This window comes from Nothobranchius furzeri, chromosome 18 (assembly GCF_043380555.1).
Source record: "Nothobranchius furzeri strain GRZ-AD chromosome 18, NfurGRZ-RIMD1, whole genome shotgun sequence".
Taxonomy (NCBI): domain Eukaryota; kingdom Metazoa; phylum Chordata; class Actinopteri; order Cyprinodontiformes; family Nothobranchiidae; genus Nothobranchius; species Nothobranchius furzeri.
In genome coordinates, this window is record NC_091758.1 from 19,471,872 (window position 1) to 19,499,529 (window position 27,658).

A 27,658-nucleotide genomic window follows, 5' to 3' on the forward strand; every position below is an offset into this window, starting at 1 on the left:
GTGGGCAAACCCGTGTGGCCACCGTGGAAGCCACGGATAAACCCAGTTGGCACCCATACGGTGTGCCCATAAATATCCATATGGTGCCCACCCATGTATGCTGGCTGGGACAAACTTTTCTCAGTATCAGAATTGTGTTTACCTGTTTCCATGATTACACCAAAAACAAATTTCACCACCACATCTGCTGTAAACAAACACCTAATGTTATTTGCAAGTTTCTGCTAAAGTTGATCAAATGGACCTTTTAAAGCTGGTTTTATTTCTGATACTTGGTGAGCTCCATACATTAGCACACTGGTGTCACTCGGGAGTATCGTATGCAAGCAGATTAGGTAAAGCTGACCTGTGACATGTATGACTTTTGAGACATTTTAACAAAGCTGGATAATAAATTTGTTGATTAAACGTTTGGTCACGTTTTAGCATCAAAGCTAAAATAGCTAACCTAGCTCCATTCCTGACCTAATTAGGTCAAAACAAAAAGTAGGTGGATAATTTCACATTTAGACTAAGCTAGGCCAGTTTTTATGCTACGCTAAACTAACTAGCTCAAACTGTTGTCTTGATGACTCTTTTTAATTAAACTCACAACAAGAACAAAACAAGCACCTCTAAAGTCATTGGTGTAATAATTTTTGTTTGTCCTCTAGTTCATTTTCCAGACAAGGTTTGTTTTGTGACTCATCCTTATGTATGAATCGATTACTTGAGCATCACTAACGGAGATTAGGAGAATAAAGGTGAAGCCTCCCAGCTGAGTGTATGTTTTTTGAGAGCAGGGTGAAGCCAGACTTCAGTTTTTATACAACATTCAACCAATTGCACATTGGTCTTTTTTTTTGTTTTTTTTATTTACTTTCTGGTAAAATTAATAAAAAAAAAAGATTTCTGAAATCTGCTAAACCTAAACCTTCAGCAGTTTGAAACCAAACCATTCCATATCAGCTGATCTTTATTTATTTATTTATATATTATGCTTTATTGAGTGTGCTGCTGGCTAAGTGCTTTAAACCAACATTAACACACACAACAAACCAACAGCAGAGTTAAACCTGGGGACTTATTCAACACATTAAAAGGTTAACATGATTATTTATCATGTGTGTTCTCATAAGTTTATAAACATCAGCAGATTTACTTTTTAAAAAGCAGAGTAAAGAGGTTTTTCTCCTTGGCTGCATTGCTCCAGAAGGTTTTACATAAATAGAGGAGACAAAACTTAGCAAAATATTAAAAAATCAGATGAATGTAACAATAGGGAGTAAGACTTTAACTTAAAACAGCAGAATAAAACAACATGTGCTGGAAAAAAGGAGGAGGGGGTCAAAATTTGTTGGCACAATGGGGTGGGGACTGTCCTCTGTCTCTATCCCTTTGGCCACTAGTAGGGCCCTTTAGTGTGTCCAAAGATCCCAATAGGGAAGTGTTTGACATGTGAGGACCACTGGGCCGCCAACTGGAAAAACTTGACATCATTCCACTCGACACCATCAATTAGAACTGCAGGGAAGACACAAAATAACGATGGTGGGTGCATGTTGGTCAGAATGCTTATACATGTAAATTACACTATTAATTAATTAATTAATTAATTAATCACGGGATGTACATCTGCAACAAACTCAATGTGGGAGTCAACCTAGATCAAGATGGCCACCAAGGCAAAGGGAAGTCAGAGCATGCAATAATGACACTTTTAGAAGATAAATGTTTGCATGGTGTTAACTAAAAGCAAAATAAACGTATTTCACCAAAATCTCTAGGAAGTAATCACTGAATGAACATTTACAGCTGATTAAGAATTGGAGTCAACCCAATTCAATATGGCTGCCAAAGCCAGCTGAACACGGAAAACAGAAAATAACTTCTCAGGTACTGAAATGTGTTCCTCAAAGAAATGCTAAGCTTTTAAGCCCCAGTGTGTGATGTTTTTACCACTTTACTATCAAATCCTGTGTTTTCAGTTCACAAACTTGTCCTTTTTCACTAATATTTCTCACCAACATCAATTCTAAATATTCCTCTCAACTTGAAATTATGTATTTTTATATACATAAACTGTGGTCGACGCTCCATGGACATCCACCATCTTAAAATACAGTAGCTGTTTAGGGACATACAAGCTCCACGTTACCCATTTGGACTATGACTGTAACCTGAAGCATGGAGTCTGCTAATTCAACTAAGAAATAGAAAAGAATAGCTACATCATTGCTGTACTTGTTAGTTTGAATAAAAAAATTAAATCAAAGGACATACAATTTGTCAGTTCGTCATCATGTACACACAAGGCAGTTGTTCAGGCCCCCGCCCGCTGTCAGCTGGACGCCAGCCTCCGATTAGTGTCTCTGACTCCCAAACTCACCTCAAGTTGTTCACTAGTCTTTTCTCAGTACCAGAACACCCAAACCGGTCCCAATGTGTCTGTTCCAAAGTCCTTCTACTCAAGTGTCCTCTCTTCCCGCAGCCTGCCGTCTCTCCCAACGCGCTCCAGCGCTCGTCCGCTAGCCAGTGGCTAAGTCAGCGTTGTTTACTTTATCTCCACAACACTTTACTAACAGCGATGTAGTTCTCCACGCGTTACAGAGACGCTCCGACACAGAGGGCTTCTTCTCAAATGTTACCTTTAGACTTGGGTCTCCTTTTGCTAGTTGTCCATGGAAGTTTACACACAGCATGTCCCCGGCTCTAGCTGTGGCTAACTAGTAGCTCATGAGGCCAATCTCCACCACGCCAGCCGTGAGCCACGATTAGCTGGTGGCTAAGTCAGCATTGTTTACTTGATGTCCACAGCGTGTCCCCGGCTCACCAACCCTCCTTCACCAGCCGTGGCTTAACGAGCAGCCAGTGATCCCTCCATAGACTGTAGCGGCAGCCACTTTGTTTACATCGTGCGTACCATGATCCACGTGAAGCGGGTGTTGTGGGAAATTATGTTCCCCTGAAATATTCTGTTTCCCTTAGGCAGACATAATTTTCCTGTAAAAGTTTATCATAAATGTTGTGAAAATAGTCAGAAGTGTGATTTCCCGACACAGGGGACAGAATAATTCAGGGGAACACAATTTCTCACAACACCTGGCCTCCCAGCTGACGTCACCCCTCCTCCGTGTGTGAATCGTGACCGCTTCAAGATCTAACATAACTAGGTTGCTTCCTTCAGAACTGGTAGGTTGATAAACAGTCATAATCATAAATGATTTTTCAAGAGGTTGAGCAGCTTGGTTTAAGCTTCGTGTGGGTTAGGCTAGACAGGTTAGAAATTGATTGTACAGTCAAACTCATGAGTGAGCCACCATAGCTGCAATACTTTCTCTGAACTGCATGGCGCTAATGAGTCACATTTTTTCATCATGATTTCAATGGATTTCACACATGGGGCCTTTAATGTTAAAGCTCACTGCTCTATCAAGTCCTTCTGAAAGAAACTAAGAACCATCATCCCTCACAACCTCAGGTGGGAGCTAAACGTAACCCCAGTCGCCTAAAAAGCACAAAGGTTGTTTTTTCTGCAGCTGCTGCACAAATTCATCCAGCCACTTTAAATGATGGTGCACTTCTACACGGCCACAATCAAGTCCAACCTCTTCTCATCCATCTCTGTCAGTGTGTCTTTGTCATTGTTCAGGATTGTTGCAATAATAAACACACATTTGAATTAACGAAGTATGTTTATCTGCTCTTGTAGTTTCACTAGAAACATGAAAAATATCATGTTACGGTACATTTATAATCTGTTACTGACTGATTCACAGCCTGATTTTAATTATTTAAACTCTGACCCTAACCCTTTCTGTGGTTTGGTGATCATACTCCTTAAAGATGTTACCTCTCAGCATGGTCTGCTGGTGCTTGGCAGTACAGATGAGGCGACTGATTCCATCGATCACTTGACTCTTTGACTCCACTTCTTTGTCTTTGCTTTTTTTGGGCAGAAACATGACTGGCAGAAGGTAAAAAGAGACATCCACATGTGTATTAAAAGAGTTTTCATATTTTTGTGCAACATTTGAGATCAGCAACTCTAGCTACAGCCTTCTATGATGAGTGAATGAGTAGTAGTGCACCTAGAGCCCAACATACCCTTCTTATTCTTCTCCTTAGTTACAACAATCATAGACATGCAGGGCTGGGGGCCTGGCTCTGTGCCCCCTGGTGGCAGCCGGCTGACCTGCAGCGAGCGGAAATTGCACTTCAGAGAGTTTTTGGAGGAGGAGTCCCGCTTCTCCACGTCTTTCTTCCTCTCTGTTGGAGCCACCCAGTAATCTACCTGAAGACCCATCAGCTCTGTGGACTGGCTGCTAGAACTGAGAAAACATGGAACAAGACATTATTCTAGGAGCTAATTTGTTATATAACTGCATAAACAAGTGTCTGGGTGACACTAGTCACATGTGTTTTTTTTTTTTTTTTCATTTAAAGCAACACTAGATAGTTTTGACTCATCATAATGGGCATCACTCTAGCCCTCTGGTGACCAGAAACTTCCCTTAACAGTTTTGTGGTTCGGGTAGGAATACTAGTGGGAGGTCTCGACCTGCTTTAAGCTGATGGATGTTTACTGTGCCAGGAGATGTTATAAAAGCTAGCATTTAAAGGTATCGCAATCAATGTTTTTCTTCCGGGTGGATCACGTCAACCATTGGTCCGCAAAAATGTCAATTTCTGGTGAAGCCAATCCTGGGTTATGTTTCACTTCCTGCGCATGCGTACTCTGTGCACCCCCGCACTCTCATGGAAATCAGGAAGAGGCTACAGCGGTCCAGTCCGCTCCCCACAGATGCCACTGTTGCCGATTTTCTGCTCGAGAGGTAAGCTAACGTTCTGCATGCTATTTTTTAGAGCCTCTTATTACACATCACGGCCGGCAGCTACTTGTAAACAGGCGCTGGGAGAGTGTTGCGCAATGTGGAGAGGGCGTTTCTTTCCTGAAATTCAGAAGACTATTTTCATGTTCAGCCTACATGAAAAACCTCTTGAAGATCTGGGATTTAAGCCCCACAAATGCAGGTCTGGCAGCAAAAGGATAGTTACGTTTGTTTAAATGTGGGGTTGTGCGGTACCTATGAGCAATAAGTGTCTTTCCTGCAGCAGAGAGAAATCAGAGCGATCTCTGCTTTGAGAATCAATGAGAAAATGTCACGGTGAAGTTGAACTAACCATTACAGGCATGTAGTAACAAAAAGGAACTGATTCTACTGTTTACCTGTATGCACAAAAGCTAGTGTTGATGGAGGGAGAGGGAGGGGGTGTGGGCGAAGCCTCTTTCAGGGCAGGTGAGACTTGTGGAGGGGTGGAGGAGAGGAGGGAGGAGCCTAGAGGTGCTGCATCATCAGAGTCACCTGAAAAATAAACCAAGCATAGATAAACAATTTATGACATATTTTGTATTTAATCAACATTTTGTTTTCCTCAAACTGAAAAGCGTCACCGCTGTTATTCATCATTTTCAGGTTATCTTTTCAACATTAAGGGTTCTCTGAGACATTCACATTCACACAAAGGCACTAAGTGAGAAGAAAAGAGGGCTATCAACATGTTCTCCAAGTGAACTTCATATTTGTAACAAAGGTAAAGTTCCTCAGCTGGAGTGAAGTTCTCTTCAGGTGCACGAATCACCTAAACCACGTAACCCTAACCAAATTCTGCTTTTCTGCGACTCCTTACAGCTTTGATCAAACTGCCGTTGCACAAAACACAAGTCTGAACGCCTTGCCTGATGTAGCAGAGGTTTGCTCCACAATGCCGACTTTCACCATCTGAAGAATGAACACAGAGAAAATCAAGATGCACACAATCAGCCACCGAAGAGCTGCACGGTCTGACAGATACACACTTGTTTTACAGATGATGGGAAGTCAGAGTAAACCGCCACTTACCCCAATAAATGGGATGAACTTCTGACACGAGTCTTCAGTGGGGCTGCAAGGCAGCAGAAACCAAAGAAAGTTTACAAAGAAAGCAAGAAAATAAACATTTCAATATTAAAGAGAAGATTAACAAGGGGTCAGATGACAAATCTATAAGAATTACAGTCAAAAATGACCAAAAAATTTATAATATTTTGATTTCAATTTAGAGAAATAGCCTCTACAGTTACCAACACTGATATCTGGTGATAAAATTAAGATTACAAAAACAACTGTATTAAACCAATGCATCTATACTGTGTTATGCAGACCAGCTAAGCATGCAGTGGCTTTCTAACTTAAACTACTGGATTCATTTCCTGAGACTTGCAGACTTCTGACTGCAGCAGATCAAGCAGAAAGCAGAACATGCAAACTACTGGCCAACATCTGGCCTGGAGGAAGCCATCCAATCAGTGCAGGGACAGCTTTTAAGTGCCTAGACAGAGTCTGCTAGGCATTGGGCAGGCAGCAAGTCCAAAATTGGAGCTACAGCATCATAAAGAAGTGGATTAGAAGGAAGAGCACCAACCTAAATCCTCTGCTTTAATGCACTGCCTCTGAGCAGTAGTGCATAATTACAAACACACAAGGAACTATTTTCCTGGCAGCATCCAGAAAAATAGAAGACTAATTAACGTCAGGTTATCCTAAATGTTCATGTGGGAGGTTGTTGCTCTTGCCTTGGAGAAATCTGCCATCGCCCCCCCAGGGAAGAAACAGAGAGACTAGAGAGGGGGAGAGAAGAGAGTCTACAGTAGGTAATGGTGGGTTTCCGCAGAGTCGGTTCAGAGCAGGGACTACGCCGGATGTCTGCGTGCTGCGTGAGGGAGACCTGCTTCATCTCATTCTGGGATTAGTGATTCTGACAGAAAACCACGTCAGTCAGACATTCTTCCTGTGGATGCGTGATGTCACCTGTGGCTCAATAAACTCGCTTTTCTAAAGTCTGGAAACAGCTGATCGTTTTTTTATTGTCACATAATCAGTCTTGAAAGAATTTCCCAAAATAAACATGTATTTTGTTCTAATCGCAGCTTCCCCTGAGTCAGAAATCAAAAGAGCATCAGACGTGTTTTAATCAAACTATCTGCCTTTTAAATTATTTTAAATTGAAAATACTTTGGCAGAAACAAATTAGGAAATGACTAAGCTATTGTTTATAAATAAATGTGAAAAAGATTATATGTTGTTATTTATTGAAGATAAAATTTATCTGTGACTCAAACATTTGCCCTAAAAGGTGAGATAATCCTTTATTAGTCCCACTAGTGGGACATTTACAAAAAGCAAAAGTGTTTCTAATTAATAAAAAAAAAGATTAAAACCAAACATGCATTTTGACCTGGTTTGAATTCTTTTATGAAAGGATGAATGAGGCGTGATCAGGACGAGTTGCCTTTACTAACAGCCTGCATCAAACTGGATGAAAACAGATCGGATGTGTCTCTTTGTCACTGGATTGGACCGAAATGTCATCAACAGGATTAAAAAATAATGAGATTTTTCTTTAACTACACAAACTAAAACATAAAAGGACATTTTTTTTCTATTATTGTGGTAAAAAAAAAAAGTTTAAATGTTTATCATACTAAAGGAATTATTTGATACTCATTCTTTTCTTACCCATTTTAGAGGTCTTCTCGAAGGGCCTCTGTTCAGAGAAATAGCGTTTAGGACTGATATGCTAACAGCTAGTGTGATCAAAGCATGTATGCTTTGCATTTTAACCACAAAATACTTTTGTGTTTTGTTTCAGATTTGTACAATTTTAAACAAAATTCTAACAGGTACTTTTTAATTTGTGTTTCCGTTCCTGTTTCTGAACGGTCCAATCCAACGGCCCAAAGAAAAGGCTCAGGATGGAGGAGAAGAAACAAGCTGATAGCATTTGGTCTGCTGCCACTTTACCAGCATAGATCTCCATTTTTAAACAATGTTTGATTTGTCTCAAAGTTTAAATTGTTTGTTAACATTTTCACATTTTTAATTCTTACTTATTTTTTTATATTTTAACTTATTTTCTCTCCCTTTTGACTTTTTCTTGGCTTTTTTCCTCGTTATTCTGGAAATAGTAATAAAAATTTTGTCTGGACAGGTCGATGTTTTTTCTCTGGACATTTTGACTTGGTTCTGAAAAAGTATGTTGATTTTTTTTATAAGACTGACATCCTGTGGTCAAATTTGGTTACTGCAGCCCATTTTCAAAACACACGAGTCACTTTCTCATTCCTGCTCTGGCTCACGACTGTTGCTGGTTACACATCAGTGCCAGAGGATTCTAGATGGCAAGCCATGACTAGTCATACACATTACGTTGATAGGTAGATAAATGCATTTCACTTTTAATATGAAGTTGTTTTTGATTTACTAGCGCTGACTATTTGCTTCTAATTCACTGTTAGCATTGCTAGCTCAACGTTAGCATATAGCCTTCTCTACCTGATATTAAAGTAAAAAAAAAAGATTCCATGGCTTCTTAGGGGTTTAAGACATAACTTCCGGGTCACACCTGTTTACTGACTAAGGATTTTTACAAAATGCTGCTGCATTTTACCGACTGCAGCGCCGACTCTGTGATTATTTCACTGTAAAATCTTTACATATTGTACCTTTAATTGTCCTAACTATTCTGGAAATAGCATTTTAATTTTTATTAGCATTTTTTCGATCCCTTGTTTTTTTAATCTCAACATTCTGATTTTATTGACAAAGTTTAAAATATTAGGACCATTTTTGTTTCTGGACGGCCCTAATGTGACATAGATCTTGTCTGTATTAGAACAAAGCAAAAACCTACAGCCAGTCTTTTCTTGTCTTGAGAGAAAGGACAAACACATAACCTGCGTAAGAATAATACTGTGACTTTTATGAAGCATTAATAGCCATTTCGCTGCTAAATCCAATTAAAGTCTTATTGGAATTACTGATTTATTCGTGTTTTGAGTCTTTTACACCAACACACACCGACCTGATGTGACTCTATGGAAGAAGAGAAAATGTTTTATAAGTGGACTGCTTTCTAATGGTTCTGATGTTTTAATTAAACAGGTCAAATAGGACAAAACAGACGTCCCACTGGACATAAGGTGACTTAATTGCCTCTTTTCAGTGCTTTTAAATTAAAGCTCAGGCCCAGAGAAGAAAAACGCTTATAGGCAGCTGTTAAAGTGGCAAGCTAAAAAACAAAAATAAAACAAACAAAAAGAAGCATGACATGGTTGAAAGGGAAAAAGCTCAGACAAACAGAAAGCACATGAATCATCAGGCTACGTGAGACACAAACTCAATCGACCACAATACCTTACTGCAAAATCAAAATGAAAGCTCTTTTTCCTTCAGAAACAAAAAAACAAACAAAAATAAAACAGATCAAATATGTTATTCACACACACACACACACACACACACACACACACACACACACACACACACACACACACACACACACACACACACACAGAGTGATGGTGAGACAGATAGACCAGCTCCACAACAGTAGTAACAGTAGTGTTTCATTTCATTTTTCAAAGGGAGTTGAACCAACTTTAATTCTTAGTACTTTTACTTACATGATAAAAATCAAACACTTTGTCTAAATACGTGAATCAAAGTAATGATTCTGAAAAGCCAGTTGTTGAATTTTATTAATATCAGGTATAATCTCATAATTTGTTCACACAATCTTTCAGCTCCCTTTGAAAAACAAATGAGTTCCGCATTGAAAGCATCTGTTAGAGATAACATTTAGACATAAATGGAGGCTTTTGGATGATTTTTATATCTCTTATTGAGCAGAAATTGAGCCCTGAAGCAAAATGCTACCTCTTCTGTTTGTAAGTGAGCATGGCCTCAGCGATGGGGAGCTGGTGAGCTCCGTTAGCTCCCTCCATGTACTGCGTTACCCTCGACACCACATCTGGGCTCTCCTGGGCTGCACAAGAGACGTGGTTAGCATGCTTTACCTGAACATGCAGCAAACATAATACTGAACACTGTAGTAAAGTTTCTCTGGATGCTTTAAATGAATGAGAACTGTTGCTGAAAGGAAAAGAATAGCAGTGTGAGAGCCCACCAATAACAGGAGCCTCTGGCCGGTGAAACAGATCCCTCCAGGCTGCATCTTGGAACAAACTATTGTAGCGATAATCGATAGTGCCGAGGTATTTGGAGACGGGATGAGCACCTACAGACAAAATATGTTGTGTTAAAGTTAGCACTAAAAAGTCAATATTTTAATCAAAGTTGCTTTATGTAAAAATGGAGTAGGAACGACATCCTGTGGTCAAATTTGGGTACTGCAGCTCATTTTCACAACAAACGAGTGACTCACTCCCGTTCCGTGAGTTTCCCTGTAATATCTAGTTGCTGGTAATTGAAACAGTAGCTTTGGACAATTTTAGAGCCGACCCTTTGTTTCAAATTCACCGTTAGCATTGTTAGCTTAACATTAGCATCCTGCATCTTCACCCAATATTAAAGAAAAACATAAAAGAAGAAGAAGAAGAAGAAAATATCATTTCTATAGCGCCTCTCAAAATAAAAAACACGAGGTGCTTCACAAAAACAAAAAAATATGTAAAAATATAAAAAAGCATTTAGGAAATGTTTAAAAATATATTTAAAATGAGCAAAAAAGGCAATTGGGATTTAAAAGAAAACATTTTAAGAAAGAGAGAGCGTGAATAGGAAAGAGAAATCAGTGGATCCTGAGGAAGGTGGAATAGGTGGGGAGAGCAGAATAACGAGAGAGTGGTGAAGAAGGTCATACAAAAGCCAGCTTGAACAAGTGAGTCTTCAGCTGCTTTTTGAAGGAGTTCACTGAGTCCACTGATCTCAGGCTCAGGGGGAGAGAGTTCCAGAGTCTGGGGGCCACAGCAGCAAATGATCTGTCACCTTTGGTCTTTAGCCTGGTGCTGCACAACCAGTAGGCTTTGGTCACTGGACCTCAGGGACCTGCTGGGGGTGTAGGGACTAAGAAGATCACCAATGTAAGATGGTGCTTGTCCATGTAAGGCCACATAGACCAGAACCAGGATCTTGAAATGAACCCTGAAGTTGACTGGCAGCCAATGAAGCTGGAGGAGAAGCGGGGTGATGTGGGTGTGTTTGGAGGACTTGGTCAGAAGCCGAGCACAGGCATTCTGAACCACCTGTAGACGGTTCGGGGAGGTTCTGCTCAGGCACGTGAAAAGAGAGTTACAGTAGTCTAAGCGTGAGGAGATGAAGGTGTGGATAACTGTCTCATGTTCAGAGCGGGACAGAATGGGACTCAGCTTAGCAATGTTCCTGAGATGGAAGAAGGAAGAGCGAACAAGAGAACTGACATGAGAATCCAGGAATTCTCATGTCCATCTGGGACATGAGAATCCCTGGATTCCCACCTCAGGAATCTGGATCCAGAAAAAGATGTCGTGACTTCTTACGGGTACAAGAAATAACGTTCAGATCGCTCCGGTTTACTCGCTTTGGTTGTTTACAAAATACTACTGCATTTTGCCGATGGGTGTCGAATTACAAATACCAGTGCTGCAGCGTTTGTCAGCAACCCACAGGCTCACAGATTGTCTCCTTTGACCATTAAACTGACAGCCCCTCAGCCAGCTTAGAAGGAAATCAGGTTCATCAGTTTAGCTCAGTTTCTGTAAAACTGATCGGGTTAGAGAGTGACTCAAAGATTTTAGATAAACATCCATTGATTACTTACACTAAAATTCATCCAGTGGTGAATGAAAACTTTGTCTAACAGACAAATGATCATACTGCAGGTGATGACGACAAAGTAAGAGAAATAAAACGTGGCGAAACCAAAGCTGCACTGTCACCAACCTAGTGGGATGATGAGGAACCTCATGTAACCGAGCCAGTCTGGGGTCTTATGGGAGAGGTGGTCCACAAAGAGCCTCAGAACTGCACTGAGGTAGTATTGAGCTCCTGCCACGGCTATCTTTATGGGGATGGGCGTCTGGGAGTTGCAGTTGCAGCTGATCAGAAACAAATGATGCAGCTTTTTACTCCTCAGTCTATAGCTGTTTCACTTTTACACAGAAAAATAGGTGCTTGACTCACAATCTCTGGATGCGCGTCACTATGGTGTTGAAAGCAGCTTGGATGTCGGCTGTGGTGCAGGTGCAGACAACTGGAAGGTGCTGGTTTTGCAGCATTTCCGAAAGATACTGAAATGAGAGCAAAAACAGGTAAAAAGTCTAAGAATTTATGATGAACAACTTTTGAGTTTGTGCTACTTAAACTGACTGAGTTTACTAAAAGTTTGAAGGATTCTGACAAAACCAATCTTTTAAGGAGTTAAAGTGGAGGTCTTACCTGACCTTGCCACTCGGACGTGTTGATGAGGATGATGCTGTCAGGGAGGTGGTTATCAGAAACCAGGATGTGGTTCAGTTGGTCGTACACCGTTTTTCTAGGAATCTGGGTGCACAAGAAAACTTGTTTTTATGAGTCTTTATGTTTGATCAGCTGGTATTTTTTATGATTATTTTAAAATAGAACAGTTGTTTTTGTGAGCAGCTGTTTTCCCCCACCTGTAGGTGGCACCGTGTGTCCAGAGATCGCTCATTATCCAGGCTGTTGGCCCTCTCATTCTGTGGCCTGCTGGGCTGACGCTCCTTCAGGGATGTGCTCCTGCCTCGTCTCCCAGCCATCTTCGGTTCCTGCCTGAAAACCAAAACAGGACATCAAACTGACGGGATTAGCTTCACTGAAGCTAAAACATATATTGGAACAAAGATTTCTGTACATTTTAAACATGGGTGTAAATTACATTTAAGCAAATGTACCTGTTGGATGAAATGATGAGGGACTCAGTCTTAGTCATTTTGCCACTAGGTGGCAGTCTCTCTAAAAACGTGTCCATGTTGTCCATCTCCAGCTCTGTGGTGGGAGTCACCGCCTCTGGCTGCTCCTGATGAAAGGTCAAAAACATAAGAAAACAAAAATCAGAGCCATCTTATTTTCATTCCCTAATGTGATCTGCCTGATAAATCAAAACACAAGGAAGGTTTAATCACACTCACATAAGCGACATTATCCGACACTCCATCATCTGGAAACTTTGCACTGCCACACTTTGATTTATTCACATCGATCTGAAACGAGAGGGTGAGAGGAAAGAAGAAAGCGATTAAGCTGTCATGATGGATTCTTAGTTTGCGGGAATTTCTGCAGCTTCAGAATCAAGTTGTTGGTTTAAGTGGAATTGATTGGTGATACTTTTAGAATAACGAGCTACGATGTGTTGGAGTGAAGCGTGGGTCTCACCGGGCTAGGGGGCTCCTTGTGACTCCTACTACTGTGGATGCTGCCAATCTCAGTCTGAGAGCTGGACAGAGACTGTCCCTCAAAATATGGCCTGAAACAGAGGAAATCTATATAACCTAAAGATACTAGTCATTTATAGACATTATACATTATAGACCTTATGCTACTAGCATAATAAGCATTCTATTGTGTCCATCCTCAGAAAAGCCAATGTTTTATTCAAGTCTTTTGTTATTTTTATGCATATTTATTCATTAAGAAAAATCATAAATTGGCCTCCATCAATGTCCACCCACACAGCAAGCTCTATCACACAGGAGTTCCTCATGGATGTGTGTTCAGTCCTTTGCAAATGCATGCCCTGCTAAATTCATACAGAATTTAGCATAAACTCAGCTAAACGTCTTACAGAGCAAAGGTGAAACAGCTGCTTAGCTGGTGAGGAGCTGATAATCTGTCTCTTTACATCAGAAAACAAAAGAAGCAGTAGATTAAGAAAAAGACCCAGCTGAAGAGGGTCAACTACAAAATGTTGGGGGGTCAACATCACTGAGGATCTCTCTGGGGGTCTAAATATTACACATCTGTTCATTAAAGTTCAGACTCCTGGACTTTCTCAGAAGACTGAATTATGCATTTACACCAGCTGTTACCATGACAACACCACTGAGAGCATAACAGCAACTCTTTAACTTGTAATGAAAATGAAAAAGTGATCAGGGAATCCCCAACCTTAATTAAGAGTCCAATTTATGGCAAAATAAAAGAAAAACACATAATATTGTAAAATTTCGTCATTGTTTGCTCATAAACTGTTCCACCAGATTCTCCAACCGCATCATCCATCTGGTCAAGAGAACGTTTTGTTTATATACATGAAATGACAAATAAGTCATCCTATTACAAATTATTCAGACAGATGTAAGCACAGACGTTGCTTTGTTTACTTGAGTTTGGGTTTTGGTGTACTGAGGACGCTGTCATCGTCATCCAGCTCTGGACCGCTGTCACTGGGGTTCTCAAACTCCACACTGTCCAGATCCAGATCCTCCTCCTCCACCTCAGGTGGTGGCTCCGCAGGGTCCTGCTCCGAGTCCAGCACCTTCACAATAATCACATCCCTGCTCACAAGAGGAACAAACAACTCTCTGTGGAAGGTGCAGGACAGAAACACTCACCTCATCTGAAACTCTGAAGCGCTTCAGCAGCGCCACCACTCGCTGCTTAAAGTTCTGCTGCTAAATCATGAGCAGACAAACACAGAAGGTCAGCCTGACTCAGAAGGTGATTTACAGACAAAACCCAAACTGAGCTGGAGCTCATACGTCTCAGTGATTTTACCAGCAGCACATACGTATTCGTACTCTTTTGCTGTATTGATTTTACCGTGTGAGTTCATGTAAATCAATCATCAAACAACATCAGGACCTACTTTGGGCTTTTATCTACTGAACCTGCTCATTGAACCATTCACCATCAAATTAGAGACAAGTGTTTAAGCTCATCAAGCCTTTAATTGCTAGAACACACACGAGATACATTCAACTGGAGCACCTGTGCTTCTGTTTCCTGACTAGATCCTTTTGGGACAGCGTGGAGATTTTTGTTCAGGGTTGAACAAATGAAAAGTCAGAAAAGCAGATGGAGAATATGTTATAGCTCATGTGACGACTTCATGTTAGAGTGAAGCAAAAACAAATACTCTTCAAAAGTAAAACATGAAGTCTCTGTTTACTCTACAGAGTCAAAGGTCTGTTTACATGCTTGGCCTCCAGGGGCGTACAGAAAAAGAGGCTTCAGGTGCCATGGCCCAATTGAATTCTGTATCCAAGAGTTATTTTCTATCATCTTTTGTTGGTTTTTCCTCCATTTCCTCCTCTCTAAACTTTTCTATTTGACTTTCAGAGACATTCTAACTGAAGGAATCCCAAACTCTGTTAGTTAGCAGTGTGGACTTTGTGGTGGCCACTTTACCTGTTCTATACGATCAGAAACCAGATCCTCCAGGTGTTTGCATTTTGCCATGTGATACATAAATGAACTTTGCTGCTGCTCAGATTAGGCTTTCTAACACGATCTGGCAGCCAGGATGCTGCAAACACTGATGAAATTTCCTTAATTGGTTCGAAGAGGAGGAATTTCAGCTGCTGGCAATCAGACACAGCAGCAGGACGATGTTTGTTTTTATCTGCAAATCTCAAACAGCCCTTTGCTTTCAGTCATTAAGAACATATTTGTTTTTCTCAGGCTTCTGCAAAAGCCTTATTTCTCTGATTCTTATGACATGTTTTATTTTGGACAAATTTAGTTTTTTGTCTTTTTAGAGAATGTGTCATTCTACATTTATATGGAGCTTTAAGAACTCGTGGTATTGTTTATGCACAGGTCTTTAACCTCCATGCATTTTAAAAAGCTATAAGCATAAAAAAATAAATAAAAGAAGCTCAATGTGGCAGCAAAAAGCAACAGATTCCCGTCAGAGCAACAACCTGCTAAAAGTACCCTATTAGGAGGTAATAGTTTTGATTTCTCCAGGTACTCTTCTCACACGATCAGGTTAAACACTAGTGTCTGTCCGTGTGTCTCTGTGTTTCCCCGTGATGGACTGGTGACAAAGCCGAGGTTTCTCCTGCCTCTCGCCCGATGACTGCTGGAGATGGACACCAGGTCCCTGCGACCCTACAGAGGGATGAGCGGAACAGATGATGGGCGGAGCTCTGGAGGTCACCTGACCCCAGCTGTGGAAACCACCGGTTTAGACTGCAGATGTTTCGTTTTTAAAGTTACAACCAAACTAATCAGAGCTTCTTTTTCTATATTTTCATTTTGAGGTGGATGTCTTGTTGTTAAGGTACAGGATCATTAGCTATTGCTAACAGAAACCCATCTCTTACCCTGGTTATGGAGGGCGTTCTTACAATCGATCTCCTCTGCTTCTTTGGCTTTCTCACTTCAAATTCATCATCTTCAAGGTCCTGAAATCACGAGGAGAGGACATCAAATAATGAATCCACCTATGTGACTTCAGAGTGTATGAATACAAAACAAAGGGTTTCATTTCCTGATGATTCCGGATGGCCTCACCTGTCCCTGTACTGCGTCATCGCTGGCCTCCTGCTCTGAGGAGAAGCTCTCATACTCTTCCTCTGAGTAGTTATCTACAGCAGATAACAGGCAGGGACATTAAGAATTGCAGTAATGTTTACAGTTATGATGCTTCATGCATTTAGCAAAATTTAGATTTAAATGTGCATAAAATCAAGTGCAGCAGCCTGTATATGACCTGGTGTTGATTTCTTTTTGTGAGAAAAGGAAAACTATTTCAGCCCAGAGTGCATATCAGGTGATTCTGAAGGCCTCCTGCTGGTTTCACTCTGAGAACATGATGGGTACTGAGAGGCAGAGCATACCGGAGCATTTGATCTTCTGTCCTGCCTGCAGGGCGGCCTCCTCGTGGTCGATCGGCTGACTGGACAAGGAAAAGATCCAGATCTCTGCCACTTTGCCCAGCAGGTCTTTCTGACTGCTGCAGAGAGGCAGAACCTGACCTCCTTCTGTCGGGTGCTGCATCACCTGGGAAACACACAACCGTAAAACACATGAGACTAGAAACAGATTTGTGCAGATTTGTAAAAAGTTTGAACCTAGAGTCAAAAATAAAATCTTAGTAGTAATTTTGTTTATTTCTGCTTTCAAAGCAGCAATTTCAGATGATATTAGATAGAAAATCCAGTCTTTTTCATGCTGTGGTCTCTGAAGCTAAACCTGGGTGTGAGGCAGGTTTAAGGAAGCACGAAGAGCCTCTAAATAGCTGGTCTGAAGAAATGGTTCAGCAGCTCAGGAGGAAGGAGACTCTGAGGTGATCATCTGGTGTAGATGAGAACCTGCTGAAGGTTTCTGATGCTGCCAGGCAGTTAAAAATGTTAAAAAAGCCAAAACCAGGAATTCTGAAAAATACGTCCTCTAAATTGGAAAACCGGGATGGCGAGTCCCATTTAAAATAAAAGAAACTAGACTGTCTGCTAATTAATTCTAAATTCATTATTTACTACAATAGATCATTTGTAAATCACTGTAATCCAGCCTCGATATTTATTCTCATAAATTTCTATCATGTGGTTATAATCTAGGATGCTAATGCTAACGAGAGCGTCTTTGGCTCCATCTTTGCTCCTCTGGGATTTTCTCCTTTAGCACGAGCAGCTCAAGGCTGAGCCTCTAGAGCAAAAGGTTTGAAATCTCAGAGGCGGAACTGGAGAAATGAGCTGATGACAAGTTTTTTCCAATTACTCACAAGTCTAATAAATGTTCTTCATTTCAGCGTGATGGTGCTGCTCTGGCTAGACACAGCGGGGTCACTTTGTTCTGCTGTGCTGCAGAACCTCAACAGAGGTGACTCATTCCAGAGTAAAGATCCAGACTTACAAACCGGGGTCATTTCAGGTAAATCCCTCCTTGTTCCCGTCTCCTGCAGGAATCTATGTATTTTGTGCTTCAGCGCCAATGTGGTACTCTCAGCTGCTCAGATGCAAACTTAATAAGCTCCGCTGAGCTTTGTCGGCCACATGGGAACTCCTTTGTGCATCAGCATCGCGTGCACAGAACTCCACCCTTTTATTGACGTAATCTAGATTTTTGTCTCAGAGGTGTGATACCTTTAATGTTTCTATTAGGATGCAGGAAGAACAGATTTCCACCCGATTTTATGAACTTTAATTTAATACTTGACACGATATGGATGTGATTTATCTACGGGAGTTTTGTGACATAAAGAGTCAGCAGCTGCAGCTTCAACCATCCTAATTTAGGTTTGTGTTGCTGTCGCTCTCAGCACGCTAGAAGTATCTCTGTCCTCCCATCTACATTCAGGACAAAAATATCCTGCACACACACACACACACACACACACACACACACACACACACACACACTGGCTCTACCTCCGCCATGTCGATGGATCCCAAAGCCAAAGTCTTGTAGCCTAAGATTGTTCGGTTCTTGTATCGTTTCCTCCTTTGCAGCATTATCTGCAACTTGTTCCCTTCTCGCTTTAAGAAGTGTGGATACTGAGAGAACACAGAAACGGGAACAAATTAATAAAATTAATACAGAAAAAAATACAAACAATGTTCAGAATTACATTTAAACTGTATGCTTTCATGAAACGACCAAAATCATTGAAGTCATTAGATTCTGATTAATTCAGAGTCATTTCCAACTAAACAATAAAGCTACAAGTGAATAATACCCTCGCTAACTTATAAGAATATTAAACTATTTCAGCACATTTTGAAGAAGTAAAACCACCCCACTGCATTGAAAAAGAATTAAAAATGAGAATTATGCTAAATAAATGTTTGATTCTGAATTTAATCAGAGACACATGATACAGTGGGTAAAACATTAGAAAATAAATGGTAGGGTTCTACAACCCCCCAAGGCGCTTCACAACACAATCACTCATTTACACACACATTCACACACTGGTAACGATGAGCTACGATGTAGCCACAGCTGCCTTGGGCGCGCTGACAGAGGCGAGGCCTGATGAATACTGGCGCCGCCGGTCCCTCCGACCACCACCAGCAGGCAAGGAGGTTGTGTCTTGCTCAAGGATCAAACCTGCAACCTTCCGATTACTGGACAACCCGCTCTACCTCCTGAGCTACAGCGGCACTAAAATAAACACGGTGCTGGTTTTGTTCATTTTCATGTCAATATTTTAACCCTTAAAGGGACTTTACGGAGTTTTGAATTTTTATGCTTGCGATTGCCCCCTCAGGCTAAAAGCATAACATCAGCTTCAATAGTAGGCTCGTGCACGAGGTGCACATGCTGTACGTGCACACTCCTTAACAAAAATAACAGCTGAGACAGTCCTGTGTGTGTGTGTGGGTGTGTGGGTGTGTGTGGGTGTGTGTGGCTTGGAGGACAGAGGACAATAATTTGGTTCTGTACCTTTCTCTTCAGCACAGCCGACAAAGGTTTATGATGGGTCAGTCCTCCTGCATGCTCAGATCATTCCCTTCCCTTGCTTGAAAAATTGTTCCAAAATGAAAGTTGAACCCACATCTTTTTTATCTGTGAATTCAATGTCGTTCGGCAAGTCTCAAATAAAAATTTGGGCATCTTACTGTAAAAAAATATAACATTAATGTAAAAAAGAACTCTTAATAAACTATAAACTATTTTTCTTTGTTTATTTTTAAGTTTATTTTAATTTAGGAATAAATAAACAAACAGCCCCATATGTAATATTTTTTTTGTTTATTAAATATTTTGTAAGTTGTCCGTTGAGTGCATGCTTCTGTAAAACTCACGGACTAAAATATGAATGTTGGAAAGTCATAAACAGCATGAATAATATATTCTACTTCTATTACCAATAGCTACTTCAATATTTATCTATATTACATATATTTTTGTTGTTGTTTAGTGCAGACAAACACACTAATACTAATCCTACACATCAGTGATCTGGGTGAGGAGTTACCTGTAGTGAGAAGGTCAGAGCCAGATCCGTCTCCACCACCCCACTGGGTGGCAGCACGATCTCATGGGACCTTAAAATACGTTTGGATCCCTTCAAAGAGAGAAAAAAAATCTGCTTTGGTGTTTAATTTAACCCACAGAAGTAGCACAACGCTACTGCTCCTCCTCACTCTGCAGCAATAATGTGGGCTGGAAACAATTTTTTCAGGATTAAAGGATTCCTGAAGCTTTTACCACTGTGATAACTTTTCACGAGAAAGACAAACCTATTGTCCAGCTTTCTGCAACAAAATAAGTCACCACATTCTCTGAAAGATTTTTTCATCCTACATAAAACTAATAAAAATAACAGTGTGTATCGCTGCATACCTGGATCTTGACTGCGATGACCACAGAAATCAGCTCTTTATCAAGATCCCTCAAGACCACCAGCTTCTTCAGAGTCAGACTACATAACCTGAAAGAGAAGCAGAGGGAACATTGTTGAGTACATCACCGGTGGTGTGCTTTATCATTACACACAAACAGGTGAGTCATTCACAACAAGCCAGCCTGATTACCAAACAGCCACAGAGAGAGGAACACAAAGAAAACAACACGAGCACCAGGAGCTCAGGTCATCAGGTGGTTTCTGCTAACAGGCTTCTGGGCATTGATGGAAACGTATTACTATAGTGGTTCAAATGACCATTTTACAGTGGAGGTGTACCTGTAAGCCTTAGAACCACAATTAAATTAGTCTGTATGGAACTTGGATGTCATTTTTATACATTAAACAGGAAAACATCATCCAGACTTCATATTTTAATTAGCTTGTTGGCACCAAATTACATCAGCAGGTGGGTGAGTTGAGCTTTAAATTAATTAAAATTAATATAAACTATAAGACCAAAATTAATTTGATTGTAATGAAATCAATATGGACTACCATAAAAACATTCAGACATTAGTTATAAACACGTTTAGAAAAAACATCTACGAGTCTTAATGCGATCAATCAGTCTCATTATGTAAACTGCTATAAAAGCAGAGAAGAGATGCTACGAGCCAAGCAGGGAGTCGGTTTGCATAAAGAAATGATAACATGGGTTTATTTGGCCAGTGAAAACATCTGGAAACGGAGCCCTTCTGCATGTTAACGGAAAACCCAGACAAATGTAATTGTGTAGTTTTTTTTTATTAGTTTTGAACTTTAATTAAAACATAACTTTTTATTTAAGCAGTTTATATTATTCACTTAAGGCTTATTGTTACTGAACCAATGAGGGAACTTCAGCATGTTTACTTGTTCTAAACTCCAGCCCAGTAGGTGGCAGAAAATGCAACAATAAACTGGTTTAATGGCAAAGTGAATCCAACACAGCAGAGAGAAAAGCCCAATCCCAATACTCGCACTTGCACCCTCTAAAGGCTGGTTCCAGAAAGGGTCAAGTCGTCATTGACTCCCATGTTAAAAATGCCAGCTTCACAGCAGAAACAAACATGTTTACAGCCTGGTACAAAAAATATTTTAGGTTTAATAGGTCAAGTTTTTCATCATGACAACTCTGAGGATTTGCAAAAGAATTCAGCCCCATCAGTTTTGATGTAATTAAAGCTTGAAATTATGAAAAATTAAGGGCGTGTTCTCTTGAATGACAGACTGACTCCACGGAGGGTTCGTCCATCTTATATTTACAGTCATTGGTTATCATTTATACTGTTGAAAATGTAAATAAATTAACCAAGCCTTAAAGCTTCAGTATTAGGGGTGTGCCGATTTAATACCGATTTGTAAACGATCTTAAACGATTATAAATAAATGCTGAAAAACAGCCGCAAGGCATAGCAGGAACATAAAAGTTACGCATGCTGCCCAGATACTGTAGGGACAGGCCATCATAAAGAACAAACAGCAATAGCGACAGATCATTTCTCAGTTTCAGCCACTGACTGTGAGATTTACTCATCATGGTTAAAGGAAAGTTGTGTAAAACTAAAATAAAACACAACAGCAACACAACCAACATGCTACAGCACCTTACACGTTTCCAACCCGGGTTAAAAGAAGAGAATAAGTCAGTGGTTGCTAGGACCAGACAACAATCGAGGAAGGGTTCAACTTCGGTCGTTTTTCATAAAACTATGGTGGCGGCACCAGGGAGCCTTTGGTCATTTATAAGTAGTCAGTCTGTGGCTGTAATGTGGTGTAATCAAGTGTTTTCACAATGATTCATAAACCTAAACGGTAAAAAAGTGCATCAAACACAGTGGTAATCATGGTAATCGTTTAAAAATCAACCAGATCGGCCCACCAGAACTTGTCCAAATCGCCGGGTTGTACCCTGAATCAAAATCTAATTGTGAAGTACTTATGATGGCACACCCCTATTGGATTGGGGAGGGGGGGGGGTTGAAGGGGGCTTACAGTAAGTTCTAGTGGGAAGCAGGCATTAAAAGGAACTCCGGCTATGAGGACGTGTATGCCCTAATAAGCCACAAGTTTTCTGTTGTACCAAACTATATTGTTAGAAACACACAAAATATAGTTGTTTATTTATAAATCTATAATATTTAATACATTTTCTGACATACATAGGACGCCATGTTTTCCACACGCAATGCACTCTGGGGGCGATGACGTATATTGGTTGCACTTGGAAGAATAACTATTGACGCCAGTGTTTGTTTACGCGCTCACCGTATTAATAATTAAGTAAAATGCCAACATTTTTCTCCTGATGCGTTTGAGGCTTATAGTCGACCAAAACTACTTAAAGAGCTCACTAGAGCGGCTGGGTGTAAGAGAAGGCGGAAACTAAATGCTTTACCAACCATTTTCCCACACAAGGAGCCTAAACGCCCTCGGAGAGACAAGAGACGCTGGGCGGTCTCCCGAGCCAACAACCCGCTCCTGCAGTTGCCGCTTCTGTCATGTTGGGCGAGCCATCGGACACGCCACTCATCATGGATGAAGCTGAGCATTCACCTCTCTCGTCAGTAAAACAAGCAGTAAGTGTAGCAATACAGTGTTCTCCAAATCTATAATATCTGCAGAAATGATTAAAATCGATGCATGAGAAGAGTCTGGATTGTCCTGAGCGTGGCTAGCAGTGCCTACACCACGCTCAGGACAATCCAGAGTCATCTCGTGCATCGTTCCACAAATGTGGAATGACCTACCAAGCACTACCAGAACAGGGGTTTCCTTTTCGACTTTCAAGAAACTCCTGAAGACCCTGCTCTTCAGAGAGCATCTTCTAAACTAGCACCCTCCCTGCACCCGTCCCCCCTCTCTACTGTCCACTCCTTGTTCCCTCCTCTCCATGATTCATCATGCTGCCTCACTGCCACCTGCGACTCACTGGAAATTGTTTGTTGTTGTTGTTGTTGTTATTGTTGTTAGCCTCAAGGGCAACATGCCGATTTTAACTTGTAAGTCGCTTTGAACAAAAGCGTCAGCTAAATACATAAACATAAACATAAAATCGTTTCACTGAGTATCCTAATCATCTATGAAGCACACAACAGCGCTGGATGCTAAAATTCTCCAAAATCATTCATAATTGAATAAGTTTGATCACACGATAGCTTACCGTTAACTTCTGCTGTCAAAAATGTGAACTCTTGACAACAAACACTCTCCCTCTTGGTTACCATGGAGACTCATTTGCTGCACACACCACCGGTTTTGTCCTGCACTCACTTCATCACGCCCTTCTTGCTCTTCATTTTGATGCTCGTTTTGTGAAACATCGTCAGTGATGTCCTCATTAATGTTTCGCTCTGCTTCAAATTGAAAAGGCTGAACAGATGACATGTTGATGTCGCTGAACAGTCACCACAGGGTCTCAAAGCTGGCCGGTTCAACTGAGGTACAACCAAATGACGTCACTACCCAGAGTGCATTGCGACGCTAAAAACAATGGTGACCTACAAGTGTAAACAATTTTTAACAAATTTTATAAAAATGAAGACATTAAGAAGGCTTTTTTACACATGTAAACCCCCCCCCCCCCCCCCCCCAAAATAAAACACTACATCCATGGCTTGGGAACATCCCACCCTCAGTCAACATCAGTCAGGATGGAGAAAGAAAGGAGGGAAGGTAGAATGAGTGAATACAGTGCATCTGGAAAGTATTCGTAGCACTTCACTTATTCCACTTTTTTGTTTATGTTACAGCTTCATTCCAAAATGGATAAAATCCATTTTGCCCATAAAAAAATATATATAACAAAAAAAAAAAACCTTGAGAAATCACATGAACATAAGTATTCACAGTCTTTACTCAGTACTTTGTTGATGCACCTTGGCAGCAATTACAGCCTCAAGTCGTTTTGAATGTGATGCCACAAGCTTGCCACACCTATCTTTGGGCAGTTTTGCCCATTCCTCTTTGCAGTGCCTCTCGAGCTCCATCAGGTTGGATGGAAAGCGTCGGTGCACAGCCATTTTCAGTTCTCTCCAGAGATGTTCAATGGGGTTCAGGTATGGGCTCTGGCTGGGCCACTCAAGGACAGTATTCACCGAGTTGTTCTGTAGCCACTCTTTCGATATTTTGGCTGTGTGCTTAGGATCATTGTCCTGCTGAAAGGTGAACCGTTGCCCCAGTCTGAAGTCAAGAGCACTTTGGAGCAGGTTTTCATCCAGGATATCTCTGTACATTGCTACAGTCATCTTTCCCTCTATCCTGACTAGTCTTCCAGTTCCTGCCGCTGAAAAACATACCCACAGCATGATGCTGCCACCACCATGCTTCACTGTAGGGATGGTATTGGCCTGCTGATGAGCGGTGCCTGATTTTCTCCAAATGTAACGCCTGGCATTCACTCCAAAGAGTTCAATTTTTGTCTCATCAGACCAGAGGATTTTGTTTCTCATGGTCTGAGTCCCTAAGGTCCTTTTAGCAAACTCCAGGCGGGCTGCCATGTGCTTTTTACTAAGGAGAGGCGGCCACTCTGCCATACAGGCCTTATTGGTGGATTGCTGCAGAGATGGTTGTCCTTCTGGAAGGTTCTCCTCTCTCCACAAAGGACCGCTGGAGCTCTGGCAAAGTGACCATCGGGTTATTGGTCACCTCCCTGACCAAGGCTCTTCTCCCCTATTCACTCAGCTTAGAAGGCCGGCCAGCGCTAGGAAGAGTCTTGATGGTTCCAAACTTCTTCCACTTACGGATGATGGCCACTGTACTCATAGGAACCTTTAAAGCAGCAGAAATTTTTCTTTAACCTTCCTCAGCCTTGTGCCTCAAGACAATCCTGTCTCGGAGGTCTACACTCAATTCCTTTTTCTTCATGTTTGGTTTGTGTTTTGACATGCACTGTAACCCATGGGGCCTTATATAGACAGGTGTATGCATTTCCAAATCATGTCCAATCAACGTAATTTACCACAGGTGGACTCCAGTTAATCTGCTGAAACACCTCAAGGATGATCAGTGGAAACAGAATGCACCTCAGCTCAATTCTGAGCTTCACGTCAAAGGCTGCGAATACTTGTGTGCATGTGATTTCTCAAGTTTTTTATTTTTAATATATTTGCAACAACTTCAAAGACTTTTTTCACATTATCATTACCTGATGTTGAATTTTATGGGCAAAATTAATTTAATCCATTTTGGAATGAGGCTGAAACATAAACAAAAAAGTGGAATAAGTGAAGAGCTATGAATACTTTCCGGTTGCACTGTACATCCAATTTAATTACTCCTTTGTCATCACTCAAAAGTAAATATCACTGGTAGAAGGAAAACAACCAAATTAAAGCAAACCCAGCTGCTCACTAATAATTCAGACCAGGCAGAAGCAAAGATAGGTGGCACTGAATTATGAGAAGGACAGAAACCTGTCACAGCGTTTCCTCTAGTCACCAATTCAGTCCGAAAATTACACAAGTTTAATATAAGCAAGGACAAACTGCAGCATTTTACTCAAGGTTTTTACTATAGGGACTGATGGACGAACATCCAGGCATCTTGGGGTTAAATGATGATTACTGCAAGTTATATCCCATCAGATTAGAGGCCTTTTTTGGTTGTTTGTTGATCTTTCCAAGCATGTTGAAGTTTACAGTTCCAGTATGAAATGTATATAAAAAATCTTCACTTGTGTATAGGATTCAATATCCTAAAACAGATTTATTCTGGCCAGCCAGAACAATATAATCCCAGCATTCTGCTGCATAATCCTCCATCCTGGCATCCACCTAAGCACTTCCTCGTCTTTATGCAAATGTTTCCTGGTTATGTTTCTAGGTTTGAAAGCTTCCAAAGCAAAAAAAAAAAAAAAAAAAAAAAAAAAAAAATCAGTATTAATATAATCAGGCCATAAACTACAGGTAGTTATGATATGTTGCCTAAAGTGTTGCCTTTTACAATTGAATTCTTGGTCATTTTTGGGATTAGCTTCCATTTTAGTTTATTTAAAGCTGAAAGCCCATATAGTGTCAACACCTACATTCTGCCCAATGTAACCAAACAACAGCCATGAAAATAGCTCTCAGAAGTGCTAAGGAAAGGAGTCACGTTGCTTCCCTTATGTTCTTAAACAGAGGAAACCCTGGAATAGACTACAACTTCTAGCCTTCTATTAGCCACCCTGCAATTTCCTAGCATCGTTCCACTGTGAAGTCAAAGAAAAGGGCTTAGCGTTTGTTAATAAGAGCTCGTTTTAGACTATTCATCTGAAACACAGCAGCAGAGACACAGTCAGCTGCAGTAACATGAATTATAGTCGAGCCCGTGATGGAAAAACCTTATATTTAAAGCACATTAGAAGAACCGTTGTCTACAAAACATATGAGTGAATCTTTTAAATTGGATCTGCATCTACAACTAGTTTATTTTTGGAATCGAGTCTTATTCAAGATGGCCTCCAAAGCCAAGTGAAATTAGAAATCACAAAATGGTTACAAGTCTGTTGGTTTCACATATATTTAGATACAATTTGGTGCCATGGTCGCTGAGAGTGACCCTAACACATACTCGTGGCACCAGATTGTTGATTTAAATTTTGTCCGTAGGCAAAACATCTCATAAACCGTTAGCTGGATTTTAATCAAACTCAAAGGAATTATTTGGATGGACATCAAGAACAGAGTCACACTTGGGGACAACCCAGTGAAAGATGGCCACCACAACTAATCAGGAAAAAGCAGCCGATCCATTTCCATCGGGGGGTTTGGGCTGGGTGGGGTAATTGTCTTTACATTTGCGTTATGCGTGCATTGTCCGTGCTGTGTCTGCCATTTTGTTTTCAGCCCTGCTCCCTTGCGGTCAGCTTGATGCTGAGCTGACCCAACACACCCACTACAGACTGATTGGTGAGATTCTCTGGTTAGCAGGTAGAATCAGTCAACGACAGGTTCATCAATCGGGATGCAGTGGGGTAAACATGTTCTGTGGAGCTGCAGCGTGAGAACTGCTGTTAGCACTCTTGGGTGGGAGTTGGAGGCCACGGTGGCACTGCTGCACAGTGAGAAAAGTAGGAAGCTGTGTGCTTCATGTCAGAGTCTCCAAAAGCAACACTGCTCACACCCGCTTTTGTTTACTAAAATGTAACCATTGACCGTAACAATAAGTACGTGTTGTTGCTCTGATTGGTCTTAGCTGTCCAGTTGCGTAGGGAGAGGGTTTGGAAGATGAACGTAGATTTCACCCCAGGACTGAGCTCTGTCATGGCCAGACTATATATTTACATACAGGATGGCCATGCCAGGCTATAAAACCCCATCATTTCTCAACATATCGGTTTACAACCCAGGCATGAAAGATGGTGGATGATATGGTCTCTCTATGCACAATTATCCCTCTCAGAACCAAGAGAAAAGACTTAAATGTTGACATGTAGGCCGGTTGTGTTGTGCTTCCTTAAAGATGTGGTTCACTTATTTAATCAAGACATTTGCAGTGGTCACACCCACACCCATTATTGTACTTGATACTACGAAGGAAACACCTCCTCTGACTGAAAGCGTCTCTGTATGAGGAGAGCGCG

General features: G+C 41.0%; 1 protein-coding gene across 3 annotated transcripts in view; it reads right to left on the bottom strand.

The window, feature by feature from the left end:
- Positions 1–835: 835 nt before the first annotated feature.
- pacs2 (phosphofurin acidic cluster sorting protein 2) overlaps positions 836–27,658 on the bottom strand; it is a 74,542-nt gene continuing 47,719 nt past the window's right edge. Inside the window, exons 2-25 of one of the 3 annotated variants that reach the window (XM_015969187.3) lie at positions 20,052–20,139; positions 19,684–19,773; positions 18,131–18,256; positions 16,601–16,763; positions 16,275–16,348; positions 16,085–16,165; positions 14,369–14,425; positions 14,138–14,292; positions 13,191–13,281; positions 12,947–13,018; positions 12,710–12,834; positions 12,455–12,587; positions 12,237–12,341; positions 11,982–12,088; positions 11,742–11,896; positions 9,988–10,098; positions 9,738–9,846; positions 9,216–9,248; positions 5,883–5,925; positions 5,720–5,762; positions 5,210–5,345; positions 4,087–4,310; positions 3,833–3,946; positions 836–1,503 (exon numbers count right to left, since the gene is read on the bottom strand). In XM_015969187.3, coding sequence (XP_015824673.3) covers positions 1,385–1,503; positions 3,833–3,946; positions 4,087–4,310; positions 5,210–5,345; positions 5,720–5,762; positions 5,883–5,925; positions 9,216–9,248; positions 9,738–9,846; positions 9,988–10,098; positions 11,742–11,896; positions 11,982–12,088; positions 12,237–12,341; positions 12,455–12,587; positions 12,710–12,834; positions 12,947–13,018; positions 13,191–13,281; positions 14,138–14,292; positions 14,369–14,425; positions 16,085–16,165; positions 16,275–16,348; positions 16,601–16,763; positions 18,131–18,256; positions 19,684–19,773; positions 20,052–20,139 — 2,554 coding nt within the window. In that variant the 3' untranslated portion in view covers positions 836–1,384. Of the gene's footprint in view, positions 1,504–3,832; positions 3,947–4,086; positions 4,311–5,209; positions 5,346–5,719; positions 5,763–5,882; positions 5,926–9,215; positions 9,249–9,737; positions 9,847–9,987; positions 10,099–11,741; positions 11,897–11,981; positions 12,089–12,236; positions 12,342–12,454; positions 12,588–12,709; positions 12,835–12,946; positions 13,019–13,190; positions 13,282–14,137; positions 14,293–14,368; positions 14,429–16,084; positions 16,166–16,274; positions 16,349–16,600; positions 16,764–18,130; positions 18,257–19,683; positions 19,774–20,051; positions 20,140–27,658 lie in introns of all 3 variants that reach the window. The other 2 variants (XM_015969185.3, XM_015969188.3) reach the window with 2 other exon arrangements.